The sequence below is a fragment of the Dreissena polymorpha genome, chromosome 1 (assembly GCF_020536995.1).
Source record: "Dreissena polymorpha isolate Duluth1 chromosome 1, UMN_Dpol_1.0, whole genome shotgun sequence".
NCBI lineage: Eukaryota > Metazoa > Mollusca > Bivalvia > Myida > Dreissenidae > Dreissena > Dreissena polymorpha.
The window spans coordinates 136,526,490-136,548,567 of record NC_068355.1 but is presented as its reverse complement, the minus strand read 5'-3'; the positions used below and the strand labels follow the sequence as shown (position 1 = coordinate 136,548,567).

Here is a 22,078-nt window from a genome sequence, read left to right as displayed (position 1 = left end):
AAAAATCGTGACCTACCTACTTAATGACATACTCATAACGAACAAGTCAGTCTTAGCATGACCGCCACGTTTCTCGAATATGTTGCGGACCCAAAAAAATAATTTATGTGTCGTATCTGCCCAGAACAAGTTTACATATTTAGTTTAAACCTATTTATTTTACCTGGATTGCATCGAGAACCTCAAGTTTATTGAAACGCTATCGAGTCCGTTTTCCTGGTTCGAGAACCAGTACTTGGTGTCTTTTGGGGAAATTCTAAAGAACGCTCCCACAGTGGGTATCGAACCCATGACCTCCCGTTCGCGAGGCGGACATCATATCCATTACAGCGGCGACCTGATTACATATTTGCGGTATTAGTATTCTACACAGCATAGATTGTCATGAAGTCCCTCAGTTAACAAGTTTACAGCAACAATTTTTGCTAAGTGTACTTATTTTTATTTTTAACAAATGTATTCATTTCTGGATACGAGATCTAACAAAGTAAAAACCTGACATTGACAGGTACACCGAAAATGAAAAAAAATATGTTGATGATAACAACACAAACTGAATGCATTGTTCAAAGATATATATACTACTCAAAATTTGCTAAGGTATCATGATCTTTTTAAACAAATAAGTATTTTTAATTGAAGTGCAACCGAGCGTTTGTAATATGAAGTCCCCACACTGATCCGACATTTTTCTTACCGTTCAAACGCGCGGTTGCATTTTACTGAAAAAAACACTTATTTGTTTAAAAGATCATGATACCTATAGAAAACCCTTACGAATAAGCGGGCTCTCCATTTTATCCTATTAAAAATGGTTAAATATTTAAAAAGAAATCCTTAAAAATGTTAACTGGGTCGCGCTTTATTCTCCCAACACAGATCCGAAAAAGTCACGTGGTATAGGCACCGTGATTGAACTTCAAATAAATACTATCGAACTGTTTGAATTCTATGCGACAATTTCAATAGTAAAATGATCGACAACTCCGGTATGAAGGAAACGTTTTACAGTAGGAGTTATTTTAAGAAATGACACACATTTATATCAATGTAGCTATAAATAGACACTTAGAAAATGTTAACTATATATATAGCATTATTGTTGTGCAATATCGGGTGAGCCGTGGTACGGTGGATTTTACGTCTACTTCATGTGAGCCTAAAGCACCTGGACTCTGTCGGCGGGAAAACTTCGGTCGTACCGTCGGCGGAACCGCCGGACTAACTCGACACTCACCTTTTGTCCATTCAATATTTTTTGTGTTTTTTATAGGTAGAACTATATGGCACGCGTCAACCGAAAATAGGTCCTATGCCAGATGCAGTCAGCGGAGCTCCAGACACTGGAGCAACTCTGTCCGCTATAAAGTCACGTTAGGTTTCGTGGTATCATTAGCAGGTTGGTTGCTTATGGCATAAGATCCATTTTCGCATGACAAAGGCCAAATTACACTATGTGTGTAGTCTTATTTGGCATTTCGTATAAGGCCATCGATTAAACGGTGTAATATTTTATAATGACCGCAATATTATTTTCTAACTTATAATAATACAAAATGAAAAATAATGCCCTTATTCGATGTAAAATCTTTAATTTACAGTTAGATTATTTAAAAATTAATAAAATTATCTCTTTCATAAATTTAAATTAGCAAACTAAAAAAACTGTGTTATATAATGTGTTATATAACTTGCTAAATGTACTTTAGAACAAAAGTTAAATTTAATGATAGAACAGTACGTATCTATAATGAGCATAGCAACATGGCTCTGCCATGGGCCGGTATTGTCATGCCTTCTGAATCTGTCAGAGTAACATGGAATCAAATGTATCGTTTTATAAATGAAATACTTTATGTATATAAAACATTTAAACTTAGTGATAATTGCCCCAGTGATATCGAGCTAAAATGTTTATTTAGGATCTTGCATGAGTGGTCGTTTTGTATTGAATTTATTAAACAAGTCATCTAAATGAAGATAAAAACAAGGCTTGCCGAGTTTTTATCTTTATTTAGATGACGAGTTTAATAAATTCAATACAAAATGACCACGAATCTAAGATTCTGTTTATAAGAAATGACGTCATTTCACAGTTCTACAACTAGTGTAATAACACCCGTGTAATAAACAAAATTGAGCATTACGTTTTTCACTCCTGGAGCATAGGTCATGTTATAAAACTATTTCATTAATAACATTTACGCGTTGACGATATGTATTGAATTATTGTATTTTAAATGCCAAATATCTAAAGTTTAACGTTGAATAATACACGTTAACTCGGCAACAGCAGGTCAAAACACATTGATATGGGGTTATAAACGACGGAATATTCGTAAACATGTAGCTCAAAAAGGTCATTATGTCGCACGTTGAACTACAATTATCATTAACTTAACCTGTATATTTCATTGACGTTTTACCCCAATACCAGATGCACAAACACGGGTACATGTGTTATGTCAGACTGTATGCAGTTGTCGCAGTGAGGTCTATTGATATAAGAATACCGGTATTATATAATAAGAACAAATAACCCAGTAAGTTTGAATTGCATTGGTATTATTGATAACGTACTATAGAGTGTAACGCAGTGATATTTGGACGAATACACAACAGGTTAGGATGTTCAATATCAAACAAAGTCAAGAATTTATTGCAAACATATTTTACACAGTCAAATAACATACGGAATATTACGCTAGTCAATTGTTCCAAGAGTTTGTATCACTCGAGTGGCTTGTGTGATGACGTATCACACGAGAGGCGGAGCCTCGAGTGTGATGCGAAATAGCACAAGCCACGAGAGTGATATAAACTCTTGGAAAAATTGACTAGCGTAATATTCCTTTTATTATATACAACAACTAACGAAAACAGTTAACAATTGTATTTTTTACTTTAACAAAACTGACAAAAGAATGACTAAAACGGTACGCCATAGTTTATTTAAGACGCGTATGACTACAGTTTATGTAAATTAACGTGTAAACATTCGAACCGGGAAAACACAGGTTTCCGACACGCTTACCTTAATGCCACCGTTAATCCAATTTTTATAACAATTAAGTTGACAACTTTATTCCGATGTTTATAACAAAAACGTTGAAACACCTTCGAGATGGTGCATTGTTTCGCGCTCTAAACGAGAAATTAGGAAACACCTTCGAGATGGTGCATTGTTTCGCGCTCTACACGAGAAATCAGCAGGCACCTTCGAGATGGTGCATTGTTTCGCGCTCTACACGAGAAATCAGCAGGCACCTTCGATATAGCGCATTGTTTCGCGCTCTACACGAGAAATCAGCAGACACCTTCGATATCGTGCATTGTTTCGCGCTCTACACGAGAAATCAGCAGGCAGCTTCGCGCATTGTTTCGCGCTCTAAACGAGAATCAGCAGACACCTTCGAGATGGTGGATTGTTTCGCGCTCTAAACGAGAAATTAGGAGTTACCTTCGAGATGGTGCATTGTTTCGCGCTCTTAACGCTATACAAATTAGGAAATGTCAACCCATGTTTAATCATTTACAAAACTGTAGTTAAAGTTGATGTCAACATCCCTTGTATTATTAAGCTCCGTTATATTTAATATAATTTGTTATTATGTGCCAAAAAATGAACACAAAAAGACAATCAATTCTTCAAAACCTGTTCCTTTTATAAGTTGAAATGCAGTTCTGACAGTTACGGTTTTTAGACTTACATTTGCCACAAGTTTCCTTTAAGCAGTTACAAATTGCACAAAAAATGTATATATACAAAACATCGCATTAAAGATTTAATGACTAAAACTTTTAACAAAACCTTGAACAAGCGTATTAAATACAAACTTGTAAAGACTCGTCAAAAGGTTTCTTTTGGCAGAGTAAGCTGTGTTTGTTTTACACTGTGTGATCGATAAACGAATTTTGTTAGCAAAGCTTTCAACCTCTATTTTTAACCATTTGCACCTAAAAATGGTTATAAATAATTCACTATCGTTTACTACTCCACAAGCCACATTTAATAAAGTTAAGTAGAAAATTACCTAGTTTTCAAATTTATCATTCATATTTTACTATGGAAACCCCCTAACATACGCTGCTAAATGTAATTATATTTCTAAATATTTAATAAAGTCCGTGTTGTAGCAAATAAAAATCATAATCTTAACAAAGTAGACATTTGCTAGGTTCTTATTATTGAACGCTTTGTTCCATAACGTACTATAACATTTGTGACTTCAAACTGTTTTTAACTGTTTGTGGTCGCCGTGGTGTAATGGATATGTTGTCCGCCTAGCGACCGGGAGGTCACGGGTTCGATCCCCACCGTGTGAGCGTTCTTTAGATCCCCCCAAAGACACCAAGTACTGGTTATAGGCCCAGGAAACGGACTCGAGAGTTTTTATATAAGCCCTAGGCTTTCGATGCAATCGAGCTAAAATAAATAGGTTAAAATAAACTGTGTTTACAGTTAAATTTACTGATATTAGAATATTGCATAACTAGAAGATTCAGACTAGTAACATTTAAAAAAAAGTACTATTTGTAAAGTTGTGTAAGGTTTCGCCTACATGCAATGTAAGCGAGTGTTAAATTTGGCTCCAAAGGTCCTGGGTTACAAATCTGATGAATACAAACCTTTTATTTGATCTTTTCTTGCTATGATATTATTTCTGATTATTCCAAATATTAAAGTTTTTTTCGTAAAAATATTTCATGATAATTTTAAACCTTACATAAATCTGTGAATACGCCATTTTACATTATTTAAGCCATCCTATAGGTACGCAATTCTAAAGATGTATTCCATCGCTTTTCATCAAAAACGCTTAATTTCGTAGCTTTAAAAAGTTTCCGATTAACATTATTTTAAGACGCTCTTTATCATAAAATCTTGTATTTTATTGTAGTTTGTCCGGGGATAAGGGACAATTTTATATTGTTCACTATATTAATGAAAGTATGTTTTATACCATGCATTGAACTACCAAAAACTTAGACAACGGTATTAAATGTAGCACTTATCAATGATACTTACCTTTAACATGTGTGATCATTGTCATTAGTATCTGATGTAGTGTTACCGAAAAATACATAAACAGAAAGGTTAACATCAGATACACATGTTCAAAATATCTGATTTGTTACAACCATTCTCATGTTGTTGAAAAGCAAATCAAACATCACATGTGATTATTAAAACGGATCGCCTTATATGTACATGAGCAAAGCAGCTAAAAATAGACGCGTTCATAAACATTGCCATACATGGATAAGCTGTAAACATAGCACGGTATTATTGCTATGACCTTTCCGATATGTGCCGAATGTTGACCTTAACGTGCTGCATTATGACCGCACATACCTTCTTTATATGTTTGCTTTTAAAGTTTCTGTTCACGGATTAAGTAAATGCAATTTTTGAAATCAGTTAAATAGAGTTATACAGGTGTTTTTATTATTAAAACACAGGTTGCTTTTTAAACAAATGAAATAATGAAAAACATATGTAAACTTGATAAATAAACAGTTTCAAGAAGTTCCTTTTTCGATCAAAAATCATACAAATAAAACTAATGTTCTTTTATATTTCACTCATTTTACATTTTTATTGAATTATAATGTTAAGATGAATTACTAATCAATTATCGTCAATGAAATGACCATTAATTTCGTTGCGATTGAATGAACTCCTAATGTGAATATTGTATCACCTCTGCATAAATTACGGACAGATTAGGAATTAATATCGAACGTGTGTTTTTATCATTATAAAACAGAAACACAACTCTTTTTTTAAATTTAATATCTCAATTGAAACTATAATTATACAATTGTTATAACTAACTGATTATCAATCAGGCACATACATGTAAGTTGTCGTAAGTACGAATATTAAACATATTTTATTAAACAGTTATTATGATAATATACACGTACCTTTAATACATAATGTGTAAAATATAAATGTAACAATACATTTTTGGAAATATTTTAAACTAATTGAAACGATAATTATACAAACAAGTTTTAAACGAACTAATAACTACACCAACAAATTGATACATGTCAGTATGAAAAACTAACAGTCAAGAAACTGCCTTTAAAAAGGCTAATCTCACAATGCTCTTATTAATTAGCACAGGTATATAAAGGCTTACATTTTATCTATGTTGAATATAAGTTGCCAGAATGTCGAAATTTTACTTGAAGACGTTTGTTAGAGTGGTGCAAACATTGTTTTGTATTATAAGTTTTGCAAATGCCACTGGACCCAATGTCACCACGCAACTCGGAGTAATCAATGGAAACACCAGGAACGGAGAATTTGACGGAAAAGTGTATGCTGTTAATGAATATTTGGGGATCCCTTACGCAAAGCCTCCTGTCGGGGACTTACGATTTAAAAGACCGGAACCGTTCGGAAATCTGCCTTCTCCGTTTGATGCGACTCGGTATGGAAATGTGTGTCCTCAGTCGGATTTCTTAAAAGTAGGTATGCGGTCAACAACAGAGGATTGTCTATTCCTAAACATATTCGTTCCAATAACAGAGAGGGATCTCGAGCAAGGACATGCTGTGATGGTTTTTATTCACGGCGGTGGATTCACAATGGGTTCCGGCGAAACAACTCCGGGGCATGTCCTTGCTTGGTTTGGCAATGTTATTGTTGTCACAATCAACTATCGCCTTGGACTGTTAGGGTTTCTTAACATGGGCACCAAAAATGCGAAAGGAAATCAAGGACTTTGGGACCAAAGGTTAGCCTTGCAATGGGTTCAAGCTAATATAGGAGAGTTCGGCGGGGACGCGGGAGAGTGACCATCTTCGGAGAATCCGTCGGGGCCGTTTCAGTTACTCTTCAGTGCATATATCCGGCAAACAGAGGCCTTTTTCAAAACGCTATTGCTGAAAGTGGGACATTACATATGAAGTATGGGCTTACAAAAGATACAAAGTACCCTGCACAATTGTTGTCACAAAAACTTGATTGCGAATCAAATACAGATGAGAGCATTTTAAAATGTCTTCAAGAAGTGTCTTCTGTCAAACTGTTAGAAGAAATTGAAAAACTTTCACTCGATCCAAATACAGCGGCGTTTCTTAAGTTTGTTCCAACAATTGACGGTGAGTTTTTGCTCCAGGATCCTGATGATACTTTGCGTGAAGCGGCGCACGAGTTGAGTGAAGAGGTAAAGTTTTTGAGAGAAATAAGGCTTATCAATGGAGTAAATGGAATGGAAGGCGGGATGTTTCTCATGTTTGTTTCTGGTAACTTTACTAGTGATCCAGACGAAATTCAGGTCAGTGACACCGACATGAAAACCATTTGGATTCCAGCATTTCTAGGTGAAGTAATGCCTGAAAAAGAGATCCATGAATCAGTAAAACAACTGGTTGCCTATGAGTATACGAACTGGGGTAATTCTGAGGATGCCAAGGAAATGTTTGTGAAATACACAGGAGACCTTACTTTCAATATCCCTGCTGTTATGTTCAGTAAGGTACATGCAAACGATTCCAATGCCAAGAGCTGGTTTTATAGGTTTGAACCAAAGCTAGAACGTCACTCATTGAAGACACCCACGTGGTTACAAAAGGCTAACCATGGTGATGAGCTAGGGCCTGTATTCGGATACTCATTTGATTACGAGAAATATGCCAATATTAAAGATTACACTCCACCTAATTGGGAATATGGACTGTCAGAGCGTATCATGGGGTATTGGACAAATTTTGCTAAACTTGGGTAAGTAGAAATTTTTATTTTACTTACTTAATCATTTAACTTTCCATGATGTTTTTACACGATCTCAATATGATCAATTATGACTATGTACATGGCCACATTCATTGTTGATGCGCGTATTTATCGATTTGTTATCTCCAACAAAAAATCATTTCAGAGATCCGAATGGCAAAGATACCGCATTCTGGCCTCAGTACGACCCAGAAACCCAGCTGAACATCTTCATAGACCGTCAAGACAGCATTGGTCACCATCTGTATGTACAGGAAGTCGCTTTCTGGGGCGAGGTGTTGCCGTCACTCTTGAACGCCATCGAGCAAGGACCCTCTCACTCAGAAAAGTCGCTGTTTTCTAAGAAACAGGCCGACACGTGCGATGCTGATGGGAAATGTGACTAGTTTTAATAGTGCGTACTAAGATGTTTAATAGTCGTTGTTAAGTTTGCGTTAGTAAACTAACTGTCGTTCGTTATGAAACATGGATGAAACTACCCGTTCCCTTTGTTATGATTGCCAACAAATTTTGTAATACAAAAAAGCAACCTATTTCATTATTCTTTTATTCCTGAACCAACAATGATTTTTAAGGAATTGATATCTGATAATTTTTGTTTTTTCCTTTTTAGTAAACATTGTGACTGCAAAACAATTTTAATTACTATAACATACTCAGGAGTGCCAATTGTCCCAAATTTAAAATCCGGAAATTCAGGCCGGGGGTTTTGGACGCAGGTCCCGACCAGAAGGGTAGTGCCCCCCCCCCCCCCTCCTCAAGCCCACTATTTAATAGTCTTTCTAGTTGCAATTTCTGGTGAATACTATGAGAAATATGATAAATCAGGCCGTCCGTATCACCACATGTGTATTCGTCATTCTATGTTTGTTTATTGCGAAGAAATTATGTATGCGAAAACGACAATCAGAAAATATGTACGTGTTTTACACATTAATTAAATGCGCATATCGTTTGAATGCCAAAAAAAAATAGACCTAGCAAATACGTAATCAATATATCATTTGGTTAAAAAGTGCTTTACAATGTGCTATTGAATTGCTTTACTTTGCTAATCAATCATTTGGAATATTTCATGATGGCGGACATGTACAACGTTTCGTTGACTAGTAAAATTTTCGGAGAGTAGCGACGATTTTTCGTCAGTTACCGTTTATGTCCGTGCCATCCGCTAGCCACACACAAAGAAAATACCGGGCAAAATCGGTACCGAGCGCAAATTTCCGGAAAGACGATGAAGCTTTAACAAATATATAAATTTCGTTCTTAATTGATAGCGCTTTCAAACGCATCCCCTCCCCCCCCCCCCGCAAAAAAATCTAATCGGATTTGAATTGATCTCAAAATCAGCCCATCGGCAGTCATATACAAGAGGTTTAATTGATATTTAGTATTACTAAAAAGTCGCATGAGCACCACATGAAATGTATGTTATCATTGTATATGACTGCCGATGTGTACATACACACATTTAAGATTAATGGATAAACAGTATGTATTTTTACGACAATTATTTATCATATAATATAATAGCATATATTGTAGTAAATGTGTGAACGCGGTATCATGCATATATATTTTGTTGAACTAAAATCTCTTCTATTTATATTAGTTATTTTTTTTCCATATAACCGAATAAATGTATAAGTGGAAAAGCAGTTCATACCAGAGAGCGAAGAAGGTAAATTTGTCTGACCTACTGTTGTATGTATTGTTAAAATATACACATTATTAGTTGTTCGCGTAGCGAACAGCTAATGTGGTTGACGAAAATTTCAAGTCAGTTCGCTGTTATCTACGGAAAGCCTTATACCCGCCACATGTGCCGCGTCTGCCGTATCCGTGCGAAAAAGAGTTGTATAATTTATGCAAGAGGTTTGAGTTCTTCAATTATATTCATTCACAAATGGAAAAATTATGTGAATATCGTGTTAAATGGAATATTTTTGTACGGAGCTTATATAGAAAAGAATCGATGAACAATGTTTATATTAACGTGTCGCGGAAGAAATTGTCTATGAGTGATTAAAAAAGTCCACTATCTGCTGCGTGTTAATGACGTAGTACAGGTCATTCATAATCTGAGGCTATAAATAGATTCGGGAAAACAACGCAATAGTATAAGGTTACGCTTGTTTATATTCTCAATTTATTAAACGTTGAACATGGGATACGATACAAATTCAGGGAAACGATAGACAACAACAAAAATGCTTCATAATCGCTAAAACCGAATATAAAAATAACAATAAAATATAACAAGAATTATCTGTTTCGTAACCTCGTTCATGCTTCTACAGCGGGGTTAAATTTGATATTTCTGGGAAACGTTCATTTGTTCTCAACAGATAGCGGCGATCTTTTGTATTTACGGGAAGTTTAACTATTGTGTTTTGTTTTCATTTGTAAGTCGCATATTCACCGTATGAAATGTGTGTTATCATTGTCAAACTTCACATTAGTGTAAGAAGATACAAATTATACTACGGGAGTGCACATCATATGTTTCCATACATGCCTTATTGTGAGCATATGTCATCACTATCGAAATATATCGTATGTTTATATTTGATTTAAACGCAGTTTTCTTTCGACACATATAAATCACACTTTCATAGCCGCGTTATGCGAAAATGGGTCGTATGCGTTTCGGCTAGCGTATCTTAAACCCAACCTGTGCATTGCGCAGTCTGGTCAGAGGCGATGCTGTTCGCTATAAAATCACTCAATATGTAATGGTCTCATTATGTATCTCCTGGCCAGACTGAGAGATGCGCAGGCTGAGTAGGCTATATATATATGATGGGCGCATATGGAATAAGACACATTTTCGCATGACGAGGGTCATTAAAAATCTCAAAGCGAATTGTAAATGGCTTATTTTAGCGCAATGCTTTTCGACACAAAATTGAATTCAAAAAAGCAAATTTGTAAATTAGGGCAGCCTATCCAGGCGTTCAGGAACGATTTCCAGACGTGCTGACCGAGTACGGAAAACATTGTGGTTGAATAATTGAACGATTTTCCTCTTACGGTGACACTATACTATTTTCGGTAATGTTTGTTTTCTCATCTTAAAAGCAAAACTGTGTTTATCGATAGTCAGTTATATATTCCCCGGACGATTTAGTGAACGAGTACTGACCCTGAAATTCTACGAGATGGATTTTAACGCGTAATTGTAACTTGGCCAAAAGTTGTGTCGTTTGCACATACAGATATAAGTCCGGAATTCCTTACACTGAACAGTGCTACATCCTTTGCGCTGAGCACAGACACAGTGATGTAGGCAAAGTTCAGAGGTTTTATCTCGAATCAGCCTATGGAAAGCCTATTCAAAAATGTTCATGCGTGTCAGCTGGCGATATGTAAAAGTCATTTAAGGTGAAAAGCTGGGTAAAAAAGCTATCCCGAAAAAGCGCATTAGTGCTCTATACCTATGTTTAGGTCAGAGTTGTTGACACCGTGTGAACTGCTAGGGTAACAAGTAATGCATAAACAACAAAGTACGGGTCAATAGGGCTGTCTTTATCACTACCTAATTCGTGAGTAAAAAGAATTGCTCGAAGATTTATTTTTTATTCATTTTTTATCAATTATCTTATTGTATATTTTGAATTTGTATATGGTGTCAAAACTCAAAAGTTGTGTACAGGGAATTTTCATCATGAAATTATATTCTTAGTGAGATAGGTATTCGATATTCCAACACTATTCATTTAATATGATGGTGATTGCAAATTGTCTTTATATTCAGTACTCATTATCATTTCCATCATACTTTCTATGCTTTCAGAACGTCCAAAAAGGGTCATGTTGTTGTTATTTTGTCTAAGCTATCTCTATGAAATAAATATGATGATAAAAAGTGCACACAAATCTCGACCCGTGCGTTATGACACTCTTTATAAATTCGAATGGCGTGGGTTCATTTCAAACTTCCGATTAATTTTAAAAAACGAGTTGCGTCTTAAATTATGCAATAGCGAACAACTTCAGTGCTTTTAGCGCTTTGATCTATAAAACATGAGAAACATACTTAGTGTTATGCTGTACGTGAACTTTGTGGAATACAGAAAATATCTTATTTCGTCATGATTTTGTTTCGCGCGACACAATAGTTTTATGTTGAATGAATATGTATTTTGATTAATTAACATTTATAACAAGATCGTTTGTGTTGACAAAAATCATTAAATATTTAATTATATCGTAAAATAAATAGTATAGTCACTTAACAACACATTGGACTTTCAACTGATAGATCGGAAAGATTTACTCAAAATGTCTTAAAATTCTCTGTACACTTTAAAGTGCGATAGGTGGCGTTTGATCCTAGTAATTGTGATGAAAACGTCTAAGTAGTGATCGGTCATTAAATTAAGGTTACGCCATTTGTATTATTATCAGGCCTACATGAGTAAAAGACTTTAAACACCATGGGATGTGTTTGATTGTTTCTTACAATCCTTGTCCGTCAAACAATAAATTGACATCAGTCTAACCGACTAAACACATTGCCAACATTAAGGTAAGTGCGATATAACTGAAGCTCAAACTACATTAATCAGGGAGCACGATACTTTGTGGCCTTACCCCTTTAAACTTTAATGGATGTATAAACGACGGAAAGTGGCGCTTTATTTCAAATAACTTTTTAAAACATTTTTTCTTAACAATACTCAACTAGTGCATAAAAGACAGATTGCTATGCTGCTTATGGCAACGTGAAATACATCAGAAGTTCTTTATTTAATAAGCCTGTGTTCTTGTTCAAAAATTCCATTTGAACTGCACACATTTTACACGGTTATGATTACGGCAACGGAAATTTTGTGACCGATTTCAAACGCGTTCAATGATGTATTGCTTTACCTTAAGATATCGGCACAAACTGCAAGAAAATCTGTCTTGTATGCACTTAAGATTTGAAATAATGCATGTCAAAAACGTAAGATATGTGTAAACCCCTGAAAACCCCGTAGATTCTGCACCCTGTTAAAGTATTAATAGGGATCTGTTCAAAGATTGACGAAAAGACAATGCTTCATAAGTTAGTCATAGGTTTCTAAAATACATATAGTATACAAAATGCGAAATAATAATGCCTATAACAAAAATAAATCATACATCTAATGAACTTTATAAAACAAGAGGGCGAAGATGGCCCTAGTTCGCTCACCTGAGAAGAGTCGGTTCATTCAATATTTACCAAATGTCAAACTTGACCTAGATATTGTCCAGACAAACTTCCTGGTCAAGTTTCATAATTTGAACCAAAACTCTGGCGTATGGAGTGTTATTATTTTGTAAGATTTGACCTGGTTACCTATATTTTGAGTTGACCTCCCTTACCAATATAAAGAAGTGAAACTCCAGCTGCTGGAGCAGTATTGAATTTTCATTAAAAACAATTAGTTGGTCCTTTATTTAAGGCAAGTGACCGATTGCCCAAACAGTACAAAACAGCACAGTACAGCACAAAACAAACCAACATAAACACAAAATCAACTTAATTGCTAACAAAAATAAATATTATGACCAAGATTAATAAAATCTGAAACAAAATTGTGACCTCTAGAGTGTTTACAAGGATTTTGTATAATATAATGAAAATTTGGACAATCTAAGGGCAATAATTATGGCATTAATTATGTGATTTTGCTCATTATCAAACTTGAACGAGATCTTTCAGCAACTTTGATAAAGAATGCTTAAGAAATGTGAATGCTAGAGTGTTTACAAACTTAATGTGGACGGACGGACGGCGGACAAAGACCAATCCTAAAACCTCGCCTGAGCCATCAGGTGAGCTAAAAAGTGTGTTTCACCGATCTGAGCAATTTTCCAACTTGTCAGAGAAATCAATAAAACCAATGTATTGACTAAGTTTCACGATGATTAGGCAAAAAATGTGACTTCTATAGTGTTCGACCACAAGATTTCTCTCTAATCACATAAGGTAAACTGCCCCACCCCCTTGCGGCCATGTTTTTCTACCGATCGGGACCATTTGGGAACTCATCTGAAATATATATAAAACAAATCTTTTCACCAAGTTTCATGATGATTGGGCAAATAATGTGACTTCTAGGGTGTTCACAAGCTTTTTTAACTATATAAATATAAGAAAACTGCCCCCCCCCCCCTCCCGGCAGCCATGTTATTCAACTGACCGGAACCATTTTTGGACTAAACTCTCGTATCAAGGAAAATTGGGCCAAAAATGTGACTTCTAGAGTGTTCACATGTTTTCACTATATACAATAAAGAGAAAAATGCCCCGCCCACTGGCGGCCATGTTTTTTCACCGATCTGACCATTTCAAACTAGTCCGACATATCAATCAAACCAATGTTTTGACCAACTTTCATGATGATTGGGCAAAAATTGTGACTTCTAGAGTGTTTACAAGGTTTCTCTAAAGCCAAATAGGGAAAACTGCCCCGCCAACTGGCGGCCGTGTTTTCAACGGACCGGAACCACTTTTGAACTCAACCAACATATCATTAAGACAAACATTTTGACAAAGTTACATGAAGGTTGGGCATAAAACGTGACTTCTACAGTGTTTACAAGACGGACGGACAGACGACGGACAAAGACCGGTCACAAAAGCTCATCAGGTGAGCTAAAAATCAGCGTTAACAACGCTTAAATATCGAACGTTTGGGGAATTTATTATGTTTAAGCTTAAATTGCTGAAAACACGTGGATCAATCGCATATACTAGAATAGGCAGCAAGACACAAACAAGTAGAAATGACCTTTATGTTAACACGCTACGCTTTTCGCAAGAGGTTCAAGATTTGAGTCTCTTTACTCCAACCTACTCCAACCTAATTCGTTTCTTTTCCGGTGTTTACGACACTTGGCTCGTTATTATATTTGATTTCGTAAAGTTTTTACGCTTTAATTATAAAGTTATTATTTTGGCTGACGAAGCGAAAATGCTTGTTTACTAAAATATGTGCACATGTTCCTTTAATGATAATGTGTTGTTGCAAACATATTACTGAAAAAGACGCTACGCAGGCGTCTCTTTAGTTTGAAAATAAAAATAACAAAGGTCATACAATTTTAATAATAAGAGTGCATTTGGAACAAATAATGTACTTGAGATGTTCCTTGAGGATTACGTCCATGACTTCTGTCGCTCGAACACACACCAATAAAAAATAACCCCCTATTCAGCAGACGAGTCCAATAAAAGAAGAGTACATAAACACGCCGGGTCCGAAATAGATGAACCACTATAAATAGCAATTCGTAAACCTGAAAGCGATATCTTGACGTGAAATATGATCAATTTGTAAACTTTGATCAATGTATAAATGCGTTATCATACGTAAACATACTTATTTAAACGACTGTTTACATGCAATGGTGATACATTGACTATCTCCAAAAATACAATTAATAAATCGTCTGCTGATCCAGAGAGTGGTTACATGTTATTGTTGCACCGTTATCTCTCTCACTTGTATTTGAACACGGCCTACAACTGCTTTGAACGGTGCTCTACATAAGCCGTTATATCACATAACATTAAAGATGGTACAAATTAACATGACTTGTATTAGTGATTTGTTTTCACTTGTGTGTATTTTAGCGATCGCAAAGGCCGCGCGACCTAGAGTTTCTACAAAGCTCGGAACAATGCACGGATATACACGGACAGGCGAATTTAACGGAAAACATTATGCTGTGAACGAATATTTGGGGATCCCTTATGCCAAGCCGCCTGTCGGAGAGTTAAGATTTAAAAGACCGCAGCCGTTTGGAAATCTGTCTTCACCGTTTAACGCAACTCGCTACGGATCTGCGTGTCCACAGTCGGATTTCTTAAAACTCGGCATGCGGTCAACAACGGAGAATTGTCTATTTTTGAACATATTTGTTCCACAAACACCGAAAGATACCGAACAAGGCCATGCTGTGATGGTATTTATTCACGGCGGTGGATTTAAAATGGGTACAGGAGAGATGACACCAGGTCATGTTCTTTCTTGGTTTGGCAATGTTATTGTTTTAACATTCAACTACCGCATTGGAATGTTTGGATTTCTTAATCTAGGCACAGCTGATGCCAAAGGAAATCAGGGACTATGGGATCAGCGCCTTGCACTTCAGTGGGTACATGATAACATTGAAGAGTTCGGTGGGGACTCGGGACGAGTTACCATCTTCGGAGAGGCAGCTGGTGCTATTAGTGTTACAATGCAGAGCATGTATCCAGCAAATAGAGGGCTTTTCCAGAACGCAATTGCTGAAAGTGGCACCATTTGCCTTAATTTTGGTCTCACAGAAGATAATAAGTTTTCGGCAAAAATGATGTCCCAGAAGTTAAATTGCAATTTAGAAACAGATATTGATGTGTTTAAATGCCTTTTAGAAGTTTCACCAGAACACATTATTGCTTTCACTGATAAGTTAATCAATACTCCAAGTGAAGCGATGGAAATCCCGTTTGTCCCTACGGTTGATGGTGAATTTTTCCGTCAACATCCGAAAGATACTTTCAATGAATCTAAGCAACAGTTAAACGAAGAAATTAAGTTTCTGCGAGAAATCAGATTTATAAACGGAGTAAATGGAATGGAAGGCGCGATGTGGCTAAGTATGGCCGCGGGGAATTCCGATTCTGATATAGACAGAATAGAAATCAGCGATTCAGCGATGAAAACCCTATGGATACCAGCAATGCTAGGACAGGAAATGCCTGGAAAAGAGATTTTTGAGTCAGTAAAACAACTGGTCGCCTATGAGTACACAGACTGGCAACATCCGAAGGATGCCACAGAAATGCTTGTTAAACTTACAGGCGACGTATACTTCAACATTCCTGCTCTTAAGTTTAGTAAATTGCATTCAAACAGTACACATGCTAAGAGCTGGCTATACAGTTTCGAGCCCAAACTTGATCAACACCTATTGAAGACACCACGATGGATACAGAAGGCGAATCATGGTGATGATCTTGCGCCGGTATTCGGATACGCACTTGATTACGAGCATTTTGCAGGACTTAAAGATTACAGCCCCCCGCAATGGGAATATGGATTGTCAGAGCGAATAATGGGTTATTGGACAAACTTCGCTAAATTTGGGTAGGAAAGGGTAATTTTAACTATGAATGTCATCGAACATTCGGATATCCGATTTTCCGGATACCGTGTAGGTATTCGGATATTCATTCAGTTTCCCAAAATTCGTACGAAAATAAAACAGGACTATTGCCAAGCAATACGAGTCCCATACCGGTGAAATTCCAACATTTTTAGATTGTTTATATATTTGTTGCCATATCAACAAGAATTCTTGACGTAGGAACAAAATGAAATGACGCGCATAATGTCCGTATTGCCATCTGTCCATGTTTCAAGTTTCATGAAAAAAATGAAGAACTTTTAAAGTTATCGTAGGATCCAGAAAAGTGTGACGGACTGACAGACAGACTGACACACAGAGCGCAAACCAAAAGTCCGGAAAAGTCCGAAGAAGGGGAAAATAAGGAACACAATATATCTCGTTTATTAGCCATACGAATGCTGTTCCGAGTTTATTGGTTTAATAAACGAACCAGCCAAAGGCCTCTGCAGGCGGTCTCCACTCATACCCAGACTTGCCATAAACATACTGAATTGATATGCGATTAGCGGATTTACCTCAGCTTGTTGATTTTAAAACCCAGTTACGTTGACAGGGTTGCAAAACAAATATTATTTCCGTATCTCTTATTCCTATTAGGTGCGTGCTTCGGGATAATAGCGTGTTTTCTATATACAAAAAAAATCAATATTATCGATGTTTCAATAAATAAAACGTATTCATCATGTTTGTATGTTGAAAATACTATAAAAGAGGACAAAACATTAAATTAGTAAATGACTAAAATGAAATATATTATAACCAGGACTGTCCTTGCATCTATGCTGTAAGGCAAAATACGCAATTTACGGATTTTTCATTACCAGACGGCAGACACACACACATACTCAAAACTACACGCGTAATTGAAATTTTTTGGAATTCCATTTATTTAACGGACAGCCACTATTACATGTTATTCAATCAAAATTATTAGTTGCAATTAACGTCAGGACGATAATTTCATAAATCTATGTTTCTTTCATTTCTTAACGAGACCACATATTATTAAAATTGTTGAATATGTGCATATATGCTAAAAAAGCCATAACCCGATGTTGGGTATTGAAATGTTGCGAAGATTAATACTTCAACGGCCTTTTTCGTCGTTGATGAAAGTAATTTGATAAGTAAACATTCATATGAAGTTATATCATTGCAAACACTTTTATTAAAACTTGTTTTATTAACCTCTGCTTAAACAATATACGAATACGATTTCATATTTGGTGCGAAATTGGAAATATTAACGATTATCTGGATAGTGTTTGGATAGAATGAATGGATATCTGTTGCATCCGTTGACATCCCTAAATATAGAAATTCCAAACAGTTGTTTATCAGACGGCTTATTTAGCATAGAATTGTTACTATTTTATTTATCAGATTTATTGATGTTAGTGGAATACTGCTTCTGGTATTGATTATTTTTTACCATAAAATGTACATGTCCATGTATAAAGAGTATAAACCATTACAGAGACCCGAACGGCGATGGTCCTCCATTCTGGCCTCAGTACGACCCAGAAACGCAGCAGAATATCTTCATAGATCGGCAAGACAGCATTGGTCACAATCTGTATGCCAAGGAAGTGGCTTTCTGGGGCGAGGTTTTGCCGTCACTCATGGACGCCATAGACCGAAGACCATCGTTCTCAGAAGAATCGCCGTTTTCTCATAAATCAACGGAAACGTGCGATGCCGACCGGAAATGTGGCTAGTTCCAGTACCAACTAAATAATCTTAAGATAAATGGCGACTTATGTTTTGTTTGTTTAGTGTTTAAATTTGGTCATGCAGTTAGATTATTGAGTTATCTCTATCTCAAATACACTATTCGTATTTTTATGTGTTTTATTGTTTTTGTTGACCGATGAAGTAAAGCATGTTGTTTTTAAGTAGATATTGTATTACAAACTATATTCGTTTTCTGCGGCTTTTTTATTTCCTATCTATTTTCAATATATTATGTTTTTAGTATTAATGATTATGCTTTTTCCTTTGCAAGAATGAAATAAGCGCATGTTAAAATATCACTTCATTCCCGTCAAACAAACACTGCGCAATATAATAGCTGTAACTTCCACATGGACATTTTATAAACAGGATGCAGGCACGTAACTAAATGGAGTTCACAAATGGATTTTTATGGATGTAAACACACCGTTTAAGTGGTGATTATTTCAAATAACGTAAAATCAATTTTCTGAAGAATTTCAACTAGTGCATAAAAGACCGTTTTTTATGCAGCTTATAGCAATGTGAAAAACGTCAGAATGGCTTAATTTAATAAGCCATAGTTCTTGTTCAAAAATTCGATTCCTGTAACATTTATATACAGGGTTAATATTTAAGTGAAATATTGACACCGATTTCAGATGTTATCAATAATGTATTCTTAAAGGGACCGTCAACCGCGATACAGGTACCAGGTAACTATCAGTCAACTATAAATAACGCAAGTAGATAAGATTGATCATCATCGTCACGTGATAAACCCAGGAATGCAAATGAGCATGCGAAGTGAATTGTATACAAAAAAAAATATAAAATGATCAATATACTTGCGTTATTTATAGTGTGTGTATCGTTATGTCACATTTTTTCGCGATGTACTTTCGAATTTACAATGCGAAATTTTATTACCGAAAATATGAACTTTCTTCAAGTAATGCAATATACAAGTCGTGATATTTTAATCATTATAAACTAATAATTGTAACTAAACACGGTATTTTAGAACTTCTTTTTTCGTCAATTGCGGTTGGCGGTCCCTTTAAATCATAAGGTATCTACACAAACTGCAAGAAAAACTGTCTTTTATGCACTAAAGAATTTCGAAAACTATTTCGATAACTTGATAATTTCGTCGAAGTGTACGTATGACCGCATTAAATTAGTTTGAAATGTGTTACGCATTATTTGACTATAGTTTTTGCTAAGGGCGTTCTGAAGAATAACTACATTTGCAGATTAAGTTCTCAATATTTTCTTATTGAGAAATATATTCATCTATACCTTGTTACATCTTATATATAATATTTTGTTATTAATACACATTTCAAATACGGAACAACTGTTTCCACCGTGTTTGTTGATGGTTCAATTGGTTACGGTGCTCCTTATCTTTTCAAAGTTAAAATACATAGCTTATGGACGCCACGCCACTTTACTTATGTCTCCCTTAACCTATGCAATTTTTTCGGTGGTCGCCATATTAGACAGCTGGGGTCTCTACAGAGTACAACCACCCACAACAGCCTCTTAATTAAAATGGTTTTTCTTTAGTCATAAAAAACGCCACTGCCTCATAACGACCTTGTTTGAAAAGGGCACAAACGGTGTATCTCCTACGTCTGTGATAAGAATTTTATTTCAAAGCAGGTTCCATAAACTTGAGAAACAAATGTGGCTTCAACAGTGGAAACAAGGCTTTTCTAAGATTTGACCTGGCGTCCTTGTGATCTGGATACACCTGACTAAGATATGACTTCTAGATATTGCCTAGATAAACATTCTGCCCATCTGTCAGTGGTAACAATCCGTTTCTGTATTTGACCTGATGACATATTTGTTTATGACCGAGATTCAAATACAACATAGGTGTCATCATGATAACCATTCTAAAGTTTCATCAATATATAATGGAAAATGTGCACTCTAGAGGGGTTACAAGCTAAAGATTGACAACACAACCCACGACAGACCCCGTGCATAGGGCGATCACAATAGCTCTACTTCATCACTTGGCGCTCGGGTGAGCTAACTGAAGGGAAATCTTCCGAGATACCATTTGGGACCAATGTTTTATAGAAAATGCATTATGCAAGAAATGTGTCCTTTGGTTTATACAGAATTTTTATTTGATTTGACCCTGCGTCCAAGTTATAACCTTTACTTCGAACTCCGATTTTATTGGGACATGTGTAGACTAGTTGCATGCAGATTTGGTAATTAATGTGACCTCTGTATTAATAAATGTTCATAAGCTTTTTCTTTATTTTACCAAGTGACCTAGTTTTTAACCAAGCGCGAGTTAAGTTTTAAAATCTACACTACATTTTGGGAAACTATGTTTCATTTATATCAATAAAAGTAGCTTCCCTCTTCTCTTATCTGACTAAGTGTCCCCGTTTTTGACCTAGTTTCGAACTATATTTTCAGGACAACTGTATGTTACTGTTGTTTGGGGCCTATGGTGTTCACACATTTTTCCTTGATTTAACCGTATCTCGTTTTTTACCTCACCTGAACCAGTTTCAAACTGCCAATGTATCATTCAGACAAATGTTCCGACAACGTTTCATATATCAGGGGTGTCAAGTGGCCAAAATCTAAAATCCTGAAAATAAGCCTAACATGTGGGGGAACAGTGCCAAAAGAGGGTTAATAATTCATTTAATTATGTTAACTGTGTTAACAATATGTCAAATTAAAATAATTTAAAATGACTGTGACAAAAATCTTTAAATACCAGAACAACAAGATGCGTTTGTGAAACACAATGTCCCCCTATATGATGTTTGACCTTGAAGGATGACCTTGACCTTGTGAAGGATGACCTTGACATTGACCTTAAACCACTCAAAATGTGCAGCTCCATGAGATACACATGCATGCCAAATATCAAGTTGCTATGTTCAAAATTGCAAAAGAAATAAAAAAATAAGCGATTTGGGCCACATATATTTGACCTCTGACCTTGAAGGATGACCTTGACCTTTCATCACTCAAAATGTGCAGATCCATGAGATGCACATGCATGCCAAATATCAAGTTGCTATCTTCAATATTGCAAAAGTATTTATAAAATAAGCGATTTGGGCCACATATATTTGACCTCTGACCTTGAAGGATGACCTTGACCTTTCACCACTCAAAATGTGCAGCTCCATGAGATACACATGCATGCCAAATATCAAGTTGCTATCTTCAATATTGCAAAAGTATTCATAAAATTAGCGATTTTGGCCACATATATTTGACCTCTGACCTTGAAGGATGACCTTGACCTTTCACCACTCAAAATGTGCAGCTTCATGAGATACATATGCATGCCAAATATGACGTTGCTATCTTCAATATAGCAAAAGTTATTGCAAAATGTTAAAGTTGGCGCAAACAGACAGACAGACCAACAGACAGACAGGGCAAAAACAATATGTCCCCCACTAC

The 22,078-nt window shown here is 35.9% G+C and overlaps 2 protein-coding genes across 2 annotated transcripts; both read left to right on the top strand.

The window, feature by feature from the left end:
- The first annotated feature begins 6,127 nt into the window (after positions 1-6,127).
- Positions 6,128-8,286, top strand: LOC127851255 (liver carboxylesterase 1F-like). Its single transcript, XM_052384900.1, is given in 3 exon segments — positions 6,128-6,799; positions 6,802-7,741; positions 7,899-8,286. Coding segments are annotated over 3 exon segments (1,797 nt in total). The 5' UTR covers positions 6,128-6,183; the 3' UTR covers positions 8,140-8,286.
- Positions 8,287-15,148: 6,862 nt separating this feature from the next.
- LOC127851250 (acetylcholinesterase-like) lies at positions 15,149-18,832 on the top strand. Its single transcript, XM_052384889.1, has 2 exons — positions 15,149-16,863; positions 18,384-18,832. The coding sequence occupies exons 1-2, from the start codon at positions 15,308-15,310 to the stop codon at positions 18,622-18,624; spliced, it is 1,797 nt and encodes a 598-aa protein (XP_052240849.1). The 5' UTR covers positions 15,149-15,307; the 3' UTR covers positions 18,625-18,832.
- Positions 18,833-22,078: the final 3,246 nt, after the last annotated feature.